Here is an 18,878-nt window from a genome sequence, read left to right on the forward strand (position 1 = left end):
TTGAATATTTGAATATTAATTTAATTATTTGAATATTGAGCATTAAAAAAAGAGTCAACTGCTGCTACAACTTGATTTCAGTCTTTACTTTGGCGAATGCTATAAAAATTACAAATAATTTTTATAATATATTTTTATAATATATAACACTGTAGAAAATTTGTTTGTTAAAAATGCGAGAAATACAAATTTAATTTGTTTAAAATTTTACGTGTGCCAAGAAAATATCACGGATAGAAATACAATTTTCTAAACTAAACAGATATATGTTGCAATTTTTTTTTAGCCGCGATAAACGCATAACTTTTGTTCTATCGTTCAAACAAATTTTAATCGGTCATTTTCCTCGTTGAAGTTCTTATCATTAATGATATCTTCAAGATAACAATAGTTTTATTGACAAAAAATTTCAATTATGATCATATCAAAAATTCATTCATTCACTCATTTTTCATTGCATTTTTCAATGCATTTTTCAAAGCATTTTTCAATGTGAATCCCATTTGTATCTTCTACAAGACTAATTTAATTAATTATAAATCATCTCGGTTGTGGATACGTTTGAGACACGGAGGCGAGGGTGGAAGTAGTTAAAATGGCAACTTCGTTTTTTTTTGTGGACGGTACATGCCGTTCTCTTGACATTTCCACGTTTTGCTCTTGCGCCGCATTTATAGATGCAATTACGATGGAATACGGTGGAGGATTCTCGAATTTATCCTCGCTGGATGGGTTGATGGTCGTTAACATCTGAGTAGACCTCGATGTTCCCTGAACAGTCATCACAGACGCGTAAGACGGTGGTAAATCTGGAGAAGAATGCACTGCATACGCTGACGATTCCGCCTGCAAAATACGAACACGGAGACATGTATTTAACTCCTTTTCTTTGGGACATTCCTCTGAGAAGTGCTGCATCTTATATAAAATTATACTTGCTTCGTGTATGATTTATACTAATATATGATTATATATTAATAGATAGATCTGGAAATTTGTTCTTGAATTTGTATCACGAAAATTTACTCTTTAAATTTTTTGGAATGGATTTTTATTCTAAACAAAGAAGAATAACTTAATTTTCAATCTTTAAGAGTGAGATTCACTGTAAATAAATAATTAAAAAGTTTTAGAGAGTAACATATATTATAATATTTTCATATGTGATATTTTTCAAAAATAAGGGTGAAATCACACGGTATGAAATAGAACACACGTTATCGAAGCGCAACCCATTAACTCTATTCCGCACTTTTCCACCACTGAAGTTCCCATCCAGGATGAATATAATTTAAACATTACTAATTTTATGTTAATAATTTGCTTATTAAAATGAAATATAATTTATCAAATTATAAAAAAACAATTATCACTTTTCTATTATTTAATATTTTACAATTAACATTGTATTTACAATCTTATAACAATTTTTTTAACTACTTTAACGCAATTTTTACTATCATTTTCCGCATCATGTGAACAAGGCAAAAATCACATCTAGTCATTATTTTTTTATCTTAATATCTATATTTATGCACTTATATTTTGTTTCATTTTGTTTCATTCTTAACAAACACGATTCCATCATATCAATTAGCATCAAATTATTTTAACCTTTCAAAATAGTTTATTCAAGAACACGATTTAGGTGATTTTACGAACACAATGACGCATTCTATTTCGCAACATCAAATGCGAAATAGCGTTGATTGGTTGCTTCAATGATGCATTCTCTATTCCGCAGTCCTATTCCGCATCTTGTGATTTCACTATTTCATAGACTTATAAAACAGACGGAGCGTTCATATGAGAGAAGCTGAAGACAACATTGAAGGACAGCTCTATTCCAGACAGTTGTTTCTCTCTTTTACAGAGAGCGGTGGGGGACCAATCAGCCTGATCGTAAGGTGACAACTCTTGAACATCTATTTTCGTTGCTCTCGGCCACTTCCCAGGTTGCCGCGGCGATCAATCAATTCACCACTAGAAAAGAAGAGAACTACTCCGCAATTTTTTTTTCTCTTTCCATCAAGTCTTCAGCTTCTCTCATATGAATGCTCCATCTATCTTATAAATCTATGGACTTCACCTTAAGACCCCTGAAAGATATTTAAAAATTCAAAATCGATTGTTCGAAAATAATAAATTAGTACCTGTCTGCGATTGGTAGTAATGTCCGAGACAGTCCGAATCGCTGCTCTTTGTTGTTCGATCAGAATTCTCGCGTGAGTTCTTTTCACGGTGTAAACGGTATATCCACAAACCAAGAAGAAAAGTAACGTCAATATTACCAAAACAACCCACATGTGTTCCCATTGCAGTAATATCGAGGCTATCATTGCTGTTGTTACCCATGCGACCAGGATAGTAGCCAACATGCGGCCGGAGCAATCCGCATCCTGAATAAGTCGCATTATAGATATATGTATAACTTTCGAGTCACATGGATTTACCCCGTCTAATTGTAAGACGAAACGCGTGCTTGAGGTGTCTACTTTTACTCCCTCGATAGTAGCGGTTCTGTGCTTTCGTAGCAACGAATAACAATAAGCAGCTTAAACAAAGAGTCCAAGATCTCGACAGCGATCGGCAAACGAACGCTGATAATCACCGCCGATTAGAAGCGTAAAATTATCGTGTCAAATTGTAATGGATAATCGCCCAGCGAATACTAAATTATCAGTAAGGCGGTATACATACCAACAGGATCAGAAAAAACATCTTGATATGAGACAGTCGGAAAGGGAAATTTCTTCCTCGCAGTTAGTTATTAATCTACACGGCTTATCGCAAGTGTATACTACTTATTTACGATGATAATGATCCCGGAGTTGATACACAAAGTGTTGCTTTTCACATCTCATTCGTATCTTCTTAACGTGGATGTATTTTTAGAAAACTTGATTATTAAGGCAATATATTAATAATCGGTAATACGATTGGATTTTTGTGTACTGAACCTGTACAGATTTGTAAAGCATCGTATACTGTTCGAAGCAAGGTGTTCATATTGTTTTAAAGCGCACTAACGTTGCGTAACGGATCAGCGATATCTGAACGCAAACGAAAGTATTTAAACTCGTATCAACCCATCGTTTATCCAAACGCTTCTGTTCCGAACGCTTGAATTTGTTCCGTTGGAACAAAACACTAATACATACATGAGTATCAGTGAGAAATCCAACTCAGTCCTTGATGCAACTTCCTGCAAGTTGCATAACACACGCAAATTGCCGTTTGCGAGCGATAAAACTGGAAAATTATTTTAACGGTTAGAATATAGAATATTCTGATTAGAGTCCTATAATAGAGATTGGCCACAAGTGATTTTATCCAGGTGATTTTATCACTTCAAGAAAAACGGTATACTTCTTTCCTGTCTTTAACTTATACTACCTCATTTTATAACTTATACTACCTCATTTTATAACCTTAATACACACGATTGGGTCATTCCTGCACACTTTTTTCTTCGAAAAACTAAAAACACCAAGTAATTAGAGAGTTACAATATTTTTTTTTAAATACACCTTACAAATATTTTCTAAAGATGTTAAAGTATATGTAAAAATCACTCAATAATTTTTGTATATTTATTAAAGTGATAAAAATTAATCCAGGACATGAATGACTCATCGTGTACTAAGAATCAAAAAATCATTGTGGGTACTAAAAATTAAGATTGTAAAATGAAATATAGTTAGAGTGAGATAGTATATAGGAAAAATTAGAATATACTTTTCTATGTTAGATTCTGTTACAGGATCTCTCTTCAATTGTGGCGAATGTTTGTTAGGATCAGACAGTAAAATCGCGAACGAGATATATATTTGTCACTCGATCGCGTACCTTGTATGTCAATACATTAAAAACTCGTGATTATTCCTGATCACTCTCGATGCGTTATGACGATCACCCAGTGCATTGTAACGAAGAATGCTTGTGTTTGTTGCAATTGCAGTTCCAAGTAGAATTGAGGCAATTTTAGTCAGTTTCAGCCAGTGTTTCACCAGCGTTAAAAACTGAAAAACAATAAGTTTCTACCTTTACGACGACTTAACGATAACTACGCGATAAGCGAATGCAGATCCCCTCAATGCCGTTCAGCGTGGTTATCATCTAACAATGACGTGTACCATTTTAACACAGATAACGAGATGATATGCGTAAACAGTTTAAATTTTCTAAAGTATGAAAAAACCCTCTGCAATAGAACACATTAGATAAGTCGTACACGGAATACACGGAGTGTATATATAAATATATACATATATATAAATTGACATAATCATGATTACGTTTGTGATATATCAAAGATCATGTCGATGTAAATATTTATAGCAGCAGGTACAATGTAATTTTCGCCATTTGCTATATATTCTATATTGCGATATATTTTACAATCCGAATATCAGTCGCTATTTCAGAGTTGTCCGTATTGGGAAAGACAGTTCGCATATTATTTATGGTAGGTTGCGCGATATCAACGCAGTTTTCTTATCTTGTGTTCTCACAAGTACGGTAATGCCCAAAAAGCCAGCTTGGAGTTTACCTTTAAGAATGACAGAACGAACGAGAGATGTTGCTTTTATTCAACGCATCATCCGTTCGACATCAAGTCTTTTTGTTAAGAAAAAAATACATCGAAACATTTTTCACATACAATGTGTGTGTCCTAACAGATTAATCTACGAAATGTACAAAAAAATTCAACGCTCAGTTACATATCACAATTGTTAATCATATTAAAAAAAAAAGATGCGTATAATGTCAATCAGGGTCCAAATAAATTATTGATTCTCGATAAAAGTTTAACATTCGCTGGCGATCGCGTTAAAAATAATTATATTTTTATACTTGTATATAAAAAAAAAAGAAGTGTAATAATAATAATAATGATGATGATGATGATGATGATCATTTGGACCGCGATTAAGATCTTCTCTTTTTGTACCATTTTTCTCTTCTCCGTTCTTCAGTCTGTTATTTTTATGCGTTTAACCACTCCCTAAATATAAAATGATAAGATCTATGTCAATGCCAGGTCCGTTCGACATATATTAATGTGCCGCGAATACGATATCGCGCTAATTTCTTATTTCTAAGTGAAGACGATGAAGATACTAATAGGTAATAACTCTAAACAAAATTGTTTACAAATTTTCTAGAACATGCCAAATACACGTCCTACCTTCATTGTTCAGAAAAAATGGGCCACGACATCATGTCGCGTTGAGTCGCTCGACTAATAGAGAACGAATCGTTTGAGCAATTATAACGAGAGTCGTTTTCCTCGATTGTACAAAAATTCGTGGATATAAATGTCGAATAGAAGGAACAGGATCGAATTAATGGCATTCGATAGAAGATGATAGGCCCTACTTTAGGGAAGTAATCGCGGATTGAAACGTCCCATGTGAAGTATTATACCGGAAGGGTTGTGTCGAACGAAATATAAGAAGGGTCTATCAAGCTTCAACCTTGGTCTCTCCAACGAGCCCGAGAGCTGCCTTTCCTCTCTGTAGAATCCGTACAGAACCGTGCGCGATTGCTCTGCATAAGAATCTATATTGTCCTCTTGCGGCAATATGCCATATCTCATTGTATTCTCCTCAGCAGTGTTTCCGAAATTATCGTCCTCCGTTCGTCGTTCAACGTTTCTTCTTAATGGACTGGCGGGATACGTTTCCACGTGATGTCGACCGTTAAGAATATTCTCGTCGCCACAGGTGCTGAATAAATTCATCTGCGAAGAAAATTCATGATTATAAGCAGCATTATCATATATACATATTGGATATAGAACAGACAAATGTATGTACCTGTAACACGTCGGCTAAGTGAAGACGATGACCTATGCCGTTGATACCCTTAAAATCGGCGTTGCCCGAGAAGAGCTCATCAAGGCCCATCCTCTTCAAGGCAGCAGTCGCGTTGACAACGGATCTATGACTGAATTTAGGCACTTGCAACTCGAGACCGTGTCTCAGTATGAGAACCTTGAGAAGCTTGTTCCAGGCTCCATCGCGAAACGCACTTCTGACGAGACGCTGCTCCAGACGATCCAGAGTATCGCCGGGTGCGGTGTGACCCTGTTGACCCGGCAACACGAAGATCGTCGAAACCAATTTGTCGCTACCTCCAAGAGCGATTGCTGTGGCATCGATACTAGGTTCATAGCCGGCTAAGACACCCGATCGCCAAGTTGTAGCTGGGACCGGTACGAGTTTCCTTTGTCTCACAGCCGGCGAAACGGCAAAGTACAACTCGCCGTCCCTACCAACGGAACTTGTCAGACTGCTATTACAATCGGTCTGAAATACATTGGCGGAGAGCGCCGCCAAAGGTGATCTGAGCGGCACCGTATTCGTCTTAACGAAGTCCTTGATTCTGCCGCCAGTCTGTTTCCTAACCAGCAGATTCGTTCTTCTGCGCACGAGATCGCTAATGGTGGCGAAGTTCACTTCGGTCACGAGACCCTCGTAAAATTGTTGGGCCTGCTCTTTGTAGAAGGGCATAAGTTTCCTGACCTTCATCTTATCAGCGAACAACTCGCGGACGAAGGCAGCGTTCGCGATACCCTGGCCACGAGCTAAACCTACCGCGTCGGTTATGTTTTGGAAAACCAAGTGTGGATTGAACGTGGCCACATCATCCAGACCGAGTACTTCGTTCATCTGATCGGATGTCGGACCGCGAGCACCTAAGAAGATCATCGCCAGTAAGCTGGTCATACCGAACGGCGAGAGTGCCAACGACCTCGCGGTGCTCAGACCCTTATTAGTGGCTACCCAGAAATTGAAGGCCAACTCGTTGCATAGCTTGGCAAAATTTATAATATCGGTGCTGGTGTGTCTTATGGTAGCGTCTAAGCCGATTGCACTCTGAGACACATCCAGCGGTAGGAAGGACTGTGTCGAGGATTGTGGTTGTTCTTGTTGATGTGCCGGCGCTTCGATTCCTGGAGAACGAACGTGAGTGCTATCGTTGGAATTCAAGTCGTTGGAAGGTGGTAACGTCTGGGCGTGATTGACTGGTTTCCTCTGCAGCGGCTTCGACAATTTCGGCGGCTTTGGAAGCTTCGATATGGCTGGCGAAGCCTGTTGTGATATAAGCGTCCACTTGTCCTCCGTGTTTACATCAGCATCAGTCTTCGTAACGTCGGGCTTCTCCGACGGTTTGAAATCAGACTTTGACGTTTGACGGATCGGAACACTAGACGGTGACGTCGACGTTTGCAAACGTATCATATCCGGCTTCGGCGAACTCTCGGAATGTTTCAAAGAGGCAGTCTTGCTCTCCGTGTTATTCGAATGCTCGTCGTTCTGTATTGATGCGTTGACCATTGACGTGGTCTGCATCACATTTTTGTCAATCTGACTTGACGTATTATTGACAGAGTTATCAGGTCGAGAAATATTCCCCTTATTTTCATTTGCATCGTTCGTTGAGTTTTGCGTTATTTTTATTGAGCTATTGGTATACTCTTTAATTGATATAAAAGAAGATTCATTGTTCTTTTTATCCTCTTTATTCTGGATATTATCTTTGTTCTTGTAGCCAGCTGTACTAGTAACGTGATTTGGATTTTGTGAAAGTGTAGAATCGGTAGAATTTCTATTTGACACAATAGCATCAGACGTAATATTCAAAACAGAGATGTCCGTTGTGACGTCACTGTATGCTTGTGAACTCGACTCGGAACTCGAATCGTTAATAGAGTGAATCACTACAGTCTCCTTCGTTATTAAAGCATTTGCGAAGGAATCGTTCTTTTCGTTTAATGCTTCTATTTTCGAACTGTTTTTCACGTGTCCTGAGTTTTTGATATCATTCGCAACTTTTACGGATAACTGATTAGATAGTTCGGGACTTAAGTCTGTCCTCACAATAGGTGTTTCAGTCGTTTTTATCTTCTCCTTTATTTCCGTTTTCTTCTGATTGTTATTTGTATTAAGTGTTTTGTTGACGCCTGGCAATCGAATACCAACATCTATCGTTGTCATCGTTGTCATCGTCGTCTGTTCAGGAATTACGCTAACGACTTCCACGGTTGTTGCGTTCTGCTTAATAGCAACTTTTGATTCACCATTGACATTTGTGAATTTATTTGTTGGCGATGATAAAGATGTTTTCGTGGAATCGTCTATTCTCTCATTAATGCTTAACAATTTAATTGGTTCTAGAGTATCATTTGATTCTTTAGTCTGCGTTGAAGTATTGTAAATTAATGTACCGTTTTGAACTGGATTCATTAATATCTCTTGCGTCGATTGCGTAACATTTTTTTCCGTTTCAAGTAATTTAGTGACATTTTCGATTTTTTCTTTCTCAATAGTCGATAAATTCGATACATTTGTCGTTGGAAATCCAGCGATAAGGCCACTTGCAATATCGCCAGCTATTTCACCAACGAAATTCGATATGTTATCAGGTAAATCAATCTTTATTGTGGGAGTGCTGGACGGTAGTGGTACGATGCTTATTACTTTGTCAATGGCAGACACTGGATCGCTTAAATTCAAATTAGCGAGAGTGTTGTCGAAATTTTCATTAGTTGTCATAGGCTTATTTGAAGATAGATTTGTGTCGATCGACGCGGTTGTTGATTGCGTTTTAGTTACAGTTTCAGACGCAACTGCTTTAGTATCAATTAAATTCAAAAATGAAGTAGTCGAAGTCTTTTCTGATATAATTCTTTCGGTGATATTTCCAAAAGTCGTAGGACTTTCAGTCTGACTTGCCGGCAAAGAAGCGGCTGTAGCATGAGTCTTCTCGAGCTGAACGAATGAAGATGGTGCTGTTGATTCCAAAACCTCTACATGGATTTGAGTCGATTTAAGTCCAGCTGGCGTTGTAGGTAAATTATTGCTTGTTATTCTATTACTCGTCGTTTCGACTCCAATCGAAGCTGTCGATGTCGTCGCTTTGATTCTAGAATCCTCGAAAATGCTCGTGCTTGATTCTCTGTCCACTGTATTGACAGGCCGATAAGTGATGGAATAGTCGAACTTGGTAGTAGTGTCTCGCAACGGAATTTCGGTAGTAAAGGTTTCATGAGTTTGCGTATTAATGATAGGTCTGCTATTCTTTTCGTTTACCTCGGACACGTTACGCCTCTGCTCATAATTAATATTCATGATCGGTAGCTTCGGCATTTCGTTCGATGAGGACGAGAGAGGCAGGACGGGTGGTTTCACTTCCGAAACTTGATTTACTACACTTGAGAAGGAATCGATTAACTGCGTGGGTAACGGTTCTATCGGTGCCAAGGATTGAATGTCGGTCGGCAGAGGATTAAAATAAGTCGATGTAATCGGGCTTGATGACTCTTTCGTAACCGTTGAGAAGCCTTCGCTGAGATAATGATGCAACGTCGAGACAGTCGGGGCCTTGATTCTCGTAACGGAAGCGAGCGTAGATGGTGAGTGCAGTACGTTAGATGCCTCCTCGGGTTTCGGAGACGCGTGGGAAATCGGCACTAGGGTAGCGAGGGTACTGGTTTGTGGGATTATTATGTCATTGTATGTCCCGTTCGTTTGAGGTTCTTTTGTAACGCTAGATGCGAATGAAGAATCGTCGGATTCGTTCGTATTGTTCTTGCTCAGTATAAGAATGTAACTGATGTTCGAGGGAGAGATCTTGTCGGTCGTCAATTCGCTGGATCCACCGTGCGTTACGGTCTGTTTCGTGGAGGAGAAATGCGTTGATACTCCTGGCGTAGTCATCGAGTAAGTTCCCGAAGTTTTTATTCCTTGACTGACTTTGTTATTCGTAGTCGTTGTTTGCTTCGTCGTGATACTTACGGGATACATGTCTAAACTCGTTAGTTGCGGGAACGTCGTTTCTTTAGGTACCTCTGATAGAGTTAATTCAACATATTGTTCCGTTTGACTTTCCTCGGTCTGAGTAGACAGCTGGATCGTCGAACTGCTCGCGGCACTGCTATCAGCTGTAGACGGATCGGTCTGACTTTCCTTAATCCCAGCACTCTCGACCGGAATTACGCTGACTATTTGGAAGACGGGACTTTCGGTAACGGCGGATTGTAACGTGGACAATTTTTGTTCCGTTAGGGTAATAACTGGAACTGGAATCATCGGTTTCTCGGTAACCGCCGTTTGCTGCGAGTGATGATCTTGATAAGGTTTCTCTTGCACGTTATTAGTAAAACCAGCGTACGCATTTGTCTGAACGTCCAACGTCGCAGGTTTTTTTGTCGAATGTTTCGATGTCGATTCAGCTTCTACCTTCTCTGTTGTCAGTTTGTGCGACAATTGACTGGAATCGCTGTTCGGGGGAATCGAGTCTGTCTCACCAGATAGAATTGAAGGCAGAATATTGCTCCATTCAACGTTGGCATGTTCCGGAATCTTCGGTATTGAACCCGTTAAAGTCGGTGGCTTATCGAGTGCGCTCTTTAACACGTTCTGTACCTTTTGTACCACATCCATGACCTGGAAATGCGACATGGAATGTGTTAAATCTGTAAACGAAAAGGTGTGACTATTCCGTTAATTCCTACCGCTCGTTCTTATTTATTTCGTTGCTATATCTAAATATAATCTAATATTTTTATAAATCTGTACAATCGATCTTATACTTTTTTTTATTAATATTGAATTATCAAAAACAGCGAAACAAGAAATTTGCGCGAAAAATATTTATTTAAAATAAAAATATGTAACGTGATTAGTAAAATAAATTTGAAATCTAAATTCATACAAAAATGCAAACATACGATATTTATACTGATTTGTTATCCTTCGCTTTAAAGTTAATTAATTATTTAAAAACTTTTTTAATTATTTAATTATTACTTTTAATTATTTAATTAATAAAAGTGCGAAAGTCCGAATCAACAATAGATTTTTTAAGCCTTAAGTCGGAAAAAATGGACGAATCATAATCAATTATTCTCTTCGCATTCGATTATAATTGGTCAATTTTTTATGGTTTAAGGCTTAAAACACCTATTGTAGATTCCGATTAATGCAGTCTAGAATAAAAGTGCAAGAATAAAAAACAGACCTTATGATACTAGACAAGAGACAAAAGATGTGAAACAAGTGACGGTGAACCGACCTTTTTACCGCCCGTCAGGACATCATCGGCTTTTTGAGGCTCCTGTCTGTCCATCGCGATGTGATCTGTCCCACCTGACGCGATAAGACCTTGAATTTCCTGAGCGGTCATCTGCCGCGTAATCATATCGCCCTTGTCGTCATAAGTATAAAACTGAAACTTGTCGGGCCGCAAAAGTCCGGCTGGAGAGGCGACCAGTTTGTGGCTGGACTGCGTCTCGTTTTTGCCGTTCGGAGAATGATGCGCGCGTCCATACTGATGGATAATTGTTGAAGTGGCCGTGCTGTAAACGTACGAAGGTACGCCCAGAATATTATCATAGACCCTGCCATTTCGATTAAATTTTAATCTAAGAATTTAAACGTAAATTGAACGCGACGTACGTAACATCGAGATGTAATAAACATAAGAGACAGACCGGCGGTGTATCTATTCGTTCATTCTCACATGGAGATTTTCTCATTTACTTCTCAACGAGCTTGTTTCTTGAATTTAAGTGATCCCGATAAAGAACTACAACAACGATGGTGTATCACAACGAGAAATCTACTGATCAGACTGATAAGAACGAAGGTTCAATGCGAGCACGCAATTTTCCTAATTAACTCGCTCGTTAAGATCAGCAGACCGTCTGACAGCACGGGAACTAAACCACGGTCTCTAATAAGAGCAGACCATATTTTTCATTCATCTTCTCTTCCGCATTCTCCATCCTGTCTTTCCCAGGCGAGGCGCGATTTTTATCTGAATCTACTGTTCGTATTATCTCATACCTTTATATCCACGTTAATGGAATCGTGTTGATTATGTTGATGCATTATTACGCGTTCTAAATCAGCATTTACCGAACAGATTTAACGTAACGATTTATTTCACGTGTACGCGTGCGACGCGCAATTTAACCAAAAATTTAATGGAATCTGTAGCGTGATACTGACCTAGGATCAAACGTATCCGCAGACACGTGCGAATGTTCGTTATGAGCTGGTAAAGCCACACCTAACTGTAGGCTCATCCAAGACACAATTAATGCCGGCAGTAGCCAGCGCAATCGTTGCGACATGATAATTCTTGATTTCTCTGAAAACGGAAGCATAATCGGAGATTGAGAATTGCAGTTATATTCCTGTATAAAGTTCTTGTTTTTTATTTTCTTTAATATTTAATAGCATCCTTAATACCGAAGTTTTTGAATCGAAAAATGATTTTCAGTCAACTCAAATTAAAAGTAACATAACGTTAATGTTATAATGTCGCACTCAACAATATGAGTGTAATTTAACACATAGCGTTACATAACAGTTAAGTGCGAAATTATAACATTGATATATTTGACATATATTTCTTTTAAATAAATCAACAATAACGGCTACGAGCCAAATTTTAATATATTTGAAATTGTTCAGACATTTCGAGATCCTTTTTGTCAGATCATGTTCAGTATTTGCAATGTTTGGAAAATTAAACGTAATAAATTAATTTATTATATTGATTGAATATAATTCTGAACTTATAGTTACGCTAATACATAATGATGGTCGTAGATTCTTCATTTATTGTTATTAACAATAACAATAATAATTCGTAACAATATAATTCCTTCTTTTTTGTAATTTGTTCTGTTTTGTTGGTAGTTAGTCTTCATCTATATAATTGTATCTAGCAATTGCAATTTATGATTCATATTCATAATCGGTTGCAAATATTGAGTTAATCGGTAAAAGAACGCAAGCATATATTCTGTCAATTATAATATGTTACTTTTAATTGATGTTGACTGGATAAATCGTGGAGAGTTTAAAAAAAGTGAGTCTAAGAGAAATAAAACGGTTACGCATTACCAAGATCCGTACACGTAAACGAGTTAGCCAAATAACGCGACATGATAGAGTGAGAATTAAAAGAATATGACGAAAGGAAAGAGAGATAGGTCACCGAACCTTCCAATTTTTTTGCTGGTTGTTACATATCGGTAACCGGTTTTACATTGCCCAGTTACCTCCAATGCTTCGCATCGATTCAATGCCTAAATCTGAGGGTTGATCTCACAATTAAACACGTTTTGGATTCATGAAGATCTCCATATATCTCAATAATATAATCGCGAGTATTAAACCAGACGTCTAATTCTTCTCTCTCTTTCCTTTCTTCCCACATAATCTGTAATCTCAAAACATTCGAAAGACGCGCAAAAGTAGACAGGTTATCGCGCAATTCCTTAAGTTGCACTCACACTTTACAAGCAAAGGTAGACTCCCTGGAAATGTCATTTAATCCCGTCGAGAGGAGACGCGATCCCCGTCAATGACTCCGGTGCAACAACTCGATGATTAGTTGCTCGACACCACAGACGTGACAGTCAGCGAACTCGCGATACTCGGCGGTAAAATAAGAGAAAAACGTCGGACGTTTGACGAGTATTTGAGGCGATCCCTCGGTGCTCGATTCCCTCGTGCGAGAACGCGCCAGTCGATCCCTTTTCCCCTTTTCTGCTCCTTCGTGTCTGCCTTCTCTGTCTCACTTCTCTCGTTCCCTTCTTCCCTTCTTCGTTAAGGGATCAAGGACGTTTAGCAGTTGAGACTATTTTGCGGTCGACCTTGCTGTCAGACTCGCCGGTGTAGCGACCTCAGCGATGATTACGGAGCGCGTTCCGTGAAACTCCTCCCTTTTCTTATCCGCAGGGCCCTTTCTCGCGTACTTCGCTCCCTCTTGTAAGTATATCCGCTCCGCTCCGCTCCGCTCCGTGCTCGCGCTTGACACGACTTTGCCGGGCGGTCCTCTTCCTACGGCACTCTCGTCTGCTCCGCTTCTTCTGCCGTCTTGTACCCTGGATAAACACGTACTGCAAGGTAGGATCCTTGGCTGGTACGAGCGCAGCGGAACAAGAAACAGAAGAGATAAGGAGGAGGGGAAGACCGCACTCCTGGAGGGTAAGACAGAGAAAGGATTCGGCCTCTCTCGCCTCTCCTCTCTCGCGAGAGAGACGTCGCCGTCGCGTCCGATGGACGGAGTGAATTACGCGGAAACAGGTGACCGCGCGATTCACGTACGCAAGCATTTTTTTCTATCGAGCGTAGATCGTCTACGATTCCGAGGGTACAATCATTAATTAGAATCGTCTAGAATTTTATCAGTGATCGGATCTTGTTCTCCTCTTCCCGCCCCCCTTTCTTCTGTCGCATTGACTTTCGTCATTCAACATCGTTTCTATGAATCTCACCCGAAGATCTCATCAGCAGAGGGAGAGAAAGCCTGCAAATTTTTCTCAAACGACAAACGTATACGCGTAAGCCAGGCCGACGATTCACGTCGATTAACGGTACATCGACCGAATGAGTCGCGTATGTGACGTATGAAATTGAGAAAGAACCGACGAGTCGTGCGAGGATCAAGGAACGTCGCGAAAACGAGGGATTTTGGGGAAATTCATCTCTTGGAAATTAAATTCGCAATCAATTAAATTCGCTGATTTATTCTGATTTATTCTGATATCGAGTCACGTGAAGTGCGCGAGCGCGAGCGCATCTTTCACGATCGAACCGCGTGCAACTCATTCTTTACGCAACTCATTCATAAGCGAATCAATCGCCGTCCTCGGCGGCGGCTCGGTCAGAATAAATTTCGGACATGTCCCCTTCGACTTTCATCGAGCGAGTGGAAGGAGATCGTTACGATGCGACAATCGCATGCGAAAAAAAATGAAAAATTTTGCTAATATCTATAAATTTAATTATGCAGAATGTCCCTAAAATTCGACATCACCTATCCTGAACAGGTAGAGCGGACTAAACTGAATCGAAAAATTTAATTCTCTATCATTTTGTAATTTTCGCAATGGTTAATGAAATATTAATTACGAAAAGTTCCTAAATATTGTTCTTCAATAATTTTTTTACTCAAATACTATCAACTTCTGAGAAAATCTGCAAGAGACAAAAATCATTTATTTTCTTCTTATAGAACTCTAAGAATTTTTTCAGAATTTTTTATCAACTTTTTAGTACTGCATTTTCTTATTTTTATCACCATGAGAAAATACTATTTTAAGTATTAAAAAATTCTGAAAAAATTCTCAGAGTTTTATAAGAAGAAAATGAACAATTTTTATCTCTTGCTGTTTTTCTGTAAAATTGATATAGTATTTGAGTAAAAAATTATTGAAAACTAATATTTAGCGATTTTTTTATATAATTAATATCTCGTTAACCATTGTGAAAATTGCAAAATAGTAGAGGACTTTTCGGTTTAGTTTAATTTAAGATCTGCTCAGGATGGAGGATTTTAGAGACATCCTGTATACAGATTTGAAAATAAATTTTTTGGATTATCAAAATAAAAACACGCTCAAATTGATTGCTAAAATATCCAATCATCATCCCAGAATTCAAAAAAATTCAAATATGTCATCAATTCCGAATTCATTTTCAGATGCAAAAAGAATTCTCTTCAGAATTGTTTAGAAAAAGGATTTTTTTTAAGTTTGAAAATGAATTCTAAATTGATGACAATTGAATTCTTTTTGCATCTGCGCTATCTGGGATGCTTGAGATTTCTATATAATTATTTCGACGATTCAACAAAATTATTTTTAAATCTGTATCTAACTAATTTTTATACAGCAAGGATAATTTTGCTGAAATATCTAAAAATTTAATTAGATACAAATCTGAAAATAATTGTATAATATAATAGAATCATCAAAATAATTATATAGAACGCTCAAATTGATTGCTTAGAATGTTCAAACTTTTTGCGTCATATCGTTCGTCATGCTTGAGATTTCGTAATTACTTTAATAGTTGAACAAAATTATTTTCAGATCTCTATCCGGCTAAACTTTTAAATAATTCAGTAAAACCGTTCTTTCCGTGTAGAGAAGAAATTATACATGATTGCCGCTCTGAGGTTACAACAGAGTGAGGTGAAACCGCGAAAAACGATAGACTTAAGTTTGACAGCGATCACGCTGTCGAGGAGACGGACGGACTCGTCCGCGAGAAACCCGTTTTCTCGCTTCTTCACGCGACTCTACGTCTGCTTGAAGTTTTCTGTGAACGTCGAACACGCGCGGGTTAATAAACAGCCGTCCCACTTGCACGACTGTCCATCCGTAACCCACTGTTTATCAAGACAACGGTACCGCACCAGGCCGGATTAAGGTTTATCCAACGGTTTACCTATCGACAAATTTGACGTCGACCAAGAGGGGAAGGAGAAGGGGGGAGGGGGAGGGAGATCCCCCCGGGAGGAGCGGCACGGGAAAGGGGAACGCGAGAACGAGCGCCGATATTTCACTCCGTAAATCCGACCTATTTCCTCGACACCGCCGTTCTCACAAGTTCTCATATCGCCTCGCGCGACGATTACGATCGAATTCGTAGGTGGACCGATTCGATATCGGTCTGAAATTTCATTTCCGTTCACCGGCAAGAGATCCGTGATTATTTCCAGCTTTCGTTCGATTCTCGTTGCAATTCCGACAGTGGGGAACGTAACTCCCTTCGGCGCGTACGCGAACGCGATAATGATCAGGTAGAAATAGGAGAGAAAGAGAAAGAGAGAGAGAGAGAGAGAGAGAGAGAGAGAGAGAGAGAAAAGAAATGCAAGTTCGCCGGTGCACCTACGAGAAATTCTCAGGTGCGTGAGAGATTCTCCAGCGGTATGGCAGAGGTGTCACGCTCGGCTGAGCTAACATTCCAGATTACGTATAAGCCTGGAATCGTTGCTCCCAAGGGAGCATCGTCCTGAAACGGCTGGCGTAATATCGCCGTCTTCTCTGAATGGCGAATTATAATCGGACCTCATAATTGGAATGTTAATCGACGCGTGAAGTGTCGGGGATCTTTCACGCTTACGCGCGATCGTACCTCATTTTATATTCGACCGTGCGAGTTGAAAGGATCGGGTCGATACTTGGTAATCGTATTTCTCTCGCACGAACACTTTAGGACATTATAATTTCTTATATCTAGGATCGTCTTAAATACAGTCTCGAAATGTTATAGGTCAATTAAAACTGTGCTTAAGTTCACAACTTTAAGAGGCCGTAAGTCGTAAGCTGTAAGTTCTAAGTGACGATATATTGACCACAGAACTTGTACTTTTAGAATATAATAATGAAAAATACATGGGCAATAAGAGCGACAATCACAGCGCGGAAATTGGCTGTGGAAATTGTGCGCAGTTATATGCAAAGAATTCAATTAATTCACGTAATTTATCACTGTTAGAAATGTAACCACGAGCTTCCTTTACATGTAAATGAAGCTCACTCGTGGTGATGAACGAAATTAAAAGTAATGAATGATTTAACTAAAAATTAAGTTATAGTAATTACTTAAATGTAATGAACGTGTACATTAAATTTATGAAATTTAATGTACCTTTAATAAAATGTTATAAAAAGTACATTAAATTTCATAAATTTTCATAAAAAATACATTAAATTTTATGTTTATGTACACAAATATACTTTTTAATTATAAATATATTAAATTTAATGTAATGAAATTAAGTTCAAATTGTGTAACTTAAAATTTAATGAAATTTAAGAACACTTCTAAAAGTGACATTAGTTATGTCGATACAAAAACATTTTCTTGAGCGTTTCGGTGTACTTTAAACCATCTTCAGCAAGTTGTGAAAAATTTCGTCGCAACTAACCACGCAACTAATTACTTTGCATTCTTCAGTTAGTCATTTGGCTTAACAGTAAAGAGATAACTTTAGCAACTCTCAACCTAGGGATAGGGATATATTCATCCTCTGGTCTCACGTAGAATATCTTTCCAACATTAGACTATTTGTCAAGACATCGACAAGAATTACTTATTCAACATTTACGAACTTTATATTATAAGACATCGACGAAATTTTTCACAACTTGCTGAAGATGGTTTGAAGTAAACCGAAACGTCCAAGGAAATTTTTTCGTATCTGCAAATCCAAAAATATATTCGCTATTTAAAATACACGTTTTGATAGAAAAAAATTTCAATCCATTTTAATCCATTCTCGTTTGCTGGCTTTTAAAAGTATCTTAAATACAACAGTGTTAAGATTTACCCAGCAAACGAGAATGGATTAAAATGGATTGAAATTTTTTTCTATCCGAATGCGTATTTTAAATAATGAATACTTTTTTTTGGATTTAATTGAATTCAATTGGATTCAATTAGATTCAATTGAATGCAATTGGATTGAAAAACTGCATTTCCTATTCAAAATTTTGAATTGAACAGTATTCACAATGTGTGTGTTGTGCACAGAAAAAGCTAATATTATTTTTAGATTGAAAGGCATAGAGATGGAATTGCTCCATGCAATTCCTATAAATAAATAAAAATGCATTCAGGATTGAAAAGCATTTCATTTTAACATTCGTGAATCAATATTTCTGAAAATCTGAATCCATTTCAATTTATTTCAATCCATTCTCATTTGCTGGGAAAACCGGTCTAGATCTGCTCCATCTACTATTCTTTGGTAGTCACGATGTTGCGTGGTATCTTCTCGGCCGCATTTCACGAGGTTGCGAAAATGTCGAGAGGACGAATCTTAGACGGACAGATCGAGGTTCATCGCGCGAAGCGACGTGTATCTCACGCGATACTCCGACTGGCCGGCGCGGCGGTGTCGTGCGCGTGAAAACTTGAGAAATATATTCCTCGATGTATACCGGAATGTACCACTTTTCGACATGTAACAGTAGTATATGCGCGGCACGATGTAGAGACACCGAGGTCTCTCTCTCTCTCTCTCTCTCTCTCTCTCTCTCTCTCTCTCTCTCCTTT

The 18,878-nt window shown here is 38.4% G+C and overlaps 2 protein-coding genes across 2 annotated transcripts in view; both read right to left on the reverse strand.

Annotated features, from left to right (window-relative positions):
* Window positions 1-473: 473 nt before the first annotated feature.
* LOC108690330 lies at window positions 474-4,043 on the reverse strand. Its single transcript, XM_018197568.1, has 4 exons — window positions 3,850-4,043; window positions 2,701-3,252; window positions 2,154-2,399; window positions 474-846 (listed from the first exon to the last, which is right to left on the reverse strand). Exons 2-4 carry the CDS (start codon window positions 2,719-2,721, stop codon window positions 541-543), a joined length of 573 nt encoding a protein of 190 aa, XP_018053057.1. The 5' UTR covers window positions 2,722-3,252; window positions 3,850-4,043; the 3' UTR covers window positions 474-540.
* A 1,340-nt stretch (window positions 4,044-5,383) lies between these two features.
* The window catches only part of LOC108690331 (mucin-5AC), a 13,991-nt gene continuing 496 nt past the window's right edge, over window positions 5,384-18,878 (reverse strand). Inside the window, exons 2-6 of the mRNA XM_018197569.1 lie at window position 17,819; window positions 12,024-12,163; window positions 11,086-11,368; window positions 5,823-10,457; window positions 5,384-5,746 (exon numbers count right to left, since the gene is read on the reverse strand). Coding sequence (XP_018053058.1) covers window positions 5,384-5,746; window positions 5,823-10,457; window positions 11,086-11,368; window positions 12,024-12,163; window position 17,819 — 5,422 coding nt within the window. The remainder of the gene's footprint in view (window positions 5,747-5,822; window positions 10,458-11,085; window positions 11,369-12,023; window positions 12,164-17,818; window positions 17,820-18,878) is intronic.

Source organism: Atta colombica, unplaced genomic scaffold (assembly GCF_001594045.1).
Source record: "Atta colombica isolate Treedump-2 unplaced genomic scaffold, Acol1.0 scaffold314, whole genome shotgun sequence".
NCBI lineage: Eukaryota > Metazoa > Arthropoda > Insecta > Hymenoptera > Formicidae > Atta > Atta colombica.

What these genes read in the sequence shown, in the direction of transcription:
- LOC108690330 (XM_018197568.1), bottom strand. Translation starts at nt 2,721, where the DNA reads ATGTTTTTTCTGATCCTGTTG. An exon ending in TGTTTTTTCTGATCCTGTTG is followed by an intron (nt 2,400 to 2,700) that starts GTATGTATACCG and finishes CGACTTATTCAG; the next exon opens with GATGCGGATTGCTCCGGCCG. An exon ending in TTACTACCAATCGCAGACAG is followed by an intron (nt 847 to 2,153) that starts GTACTAATTTAT and finishes CGTATTTTGCAG; the next exon opens with GCGGAATCGTCAGCGTATGC.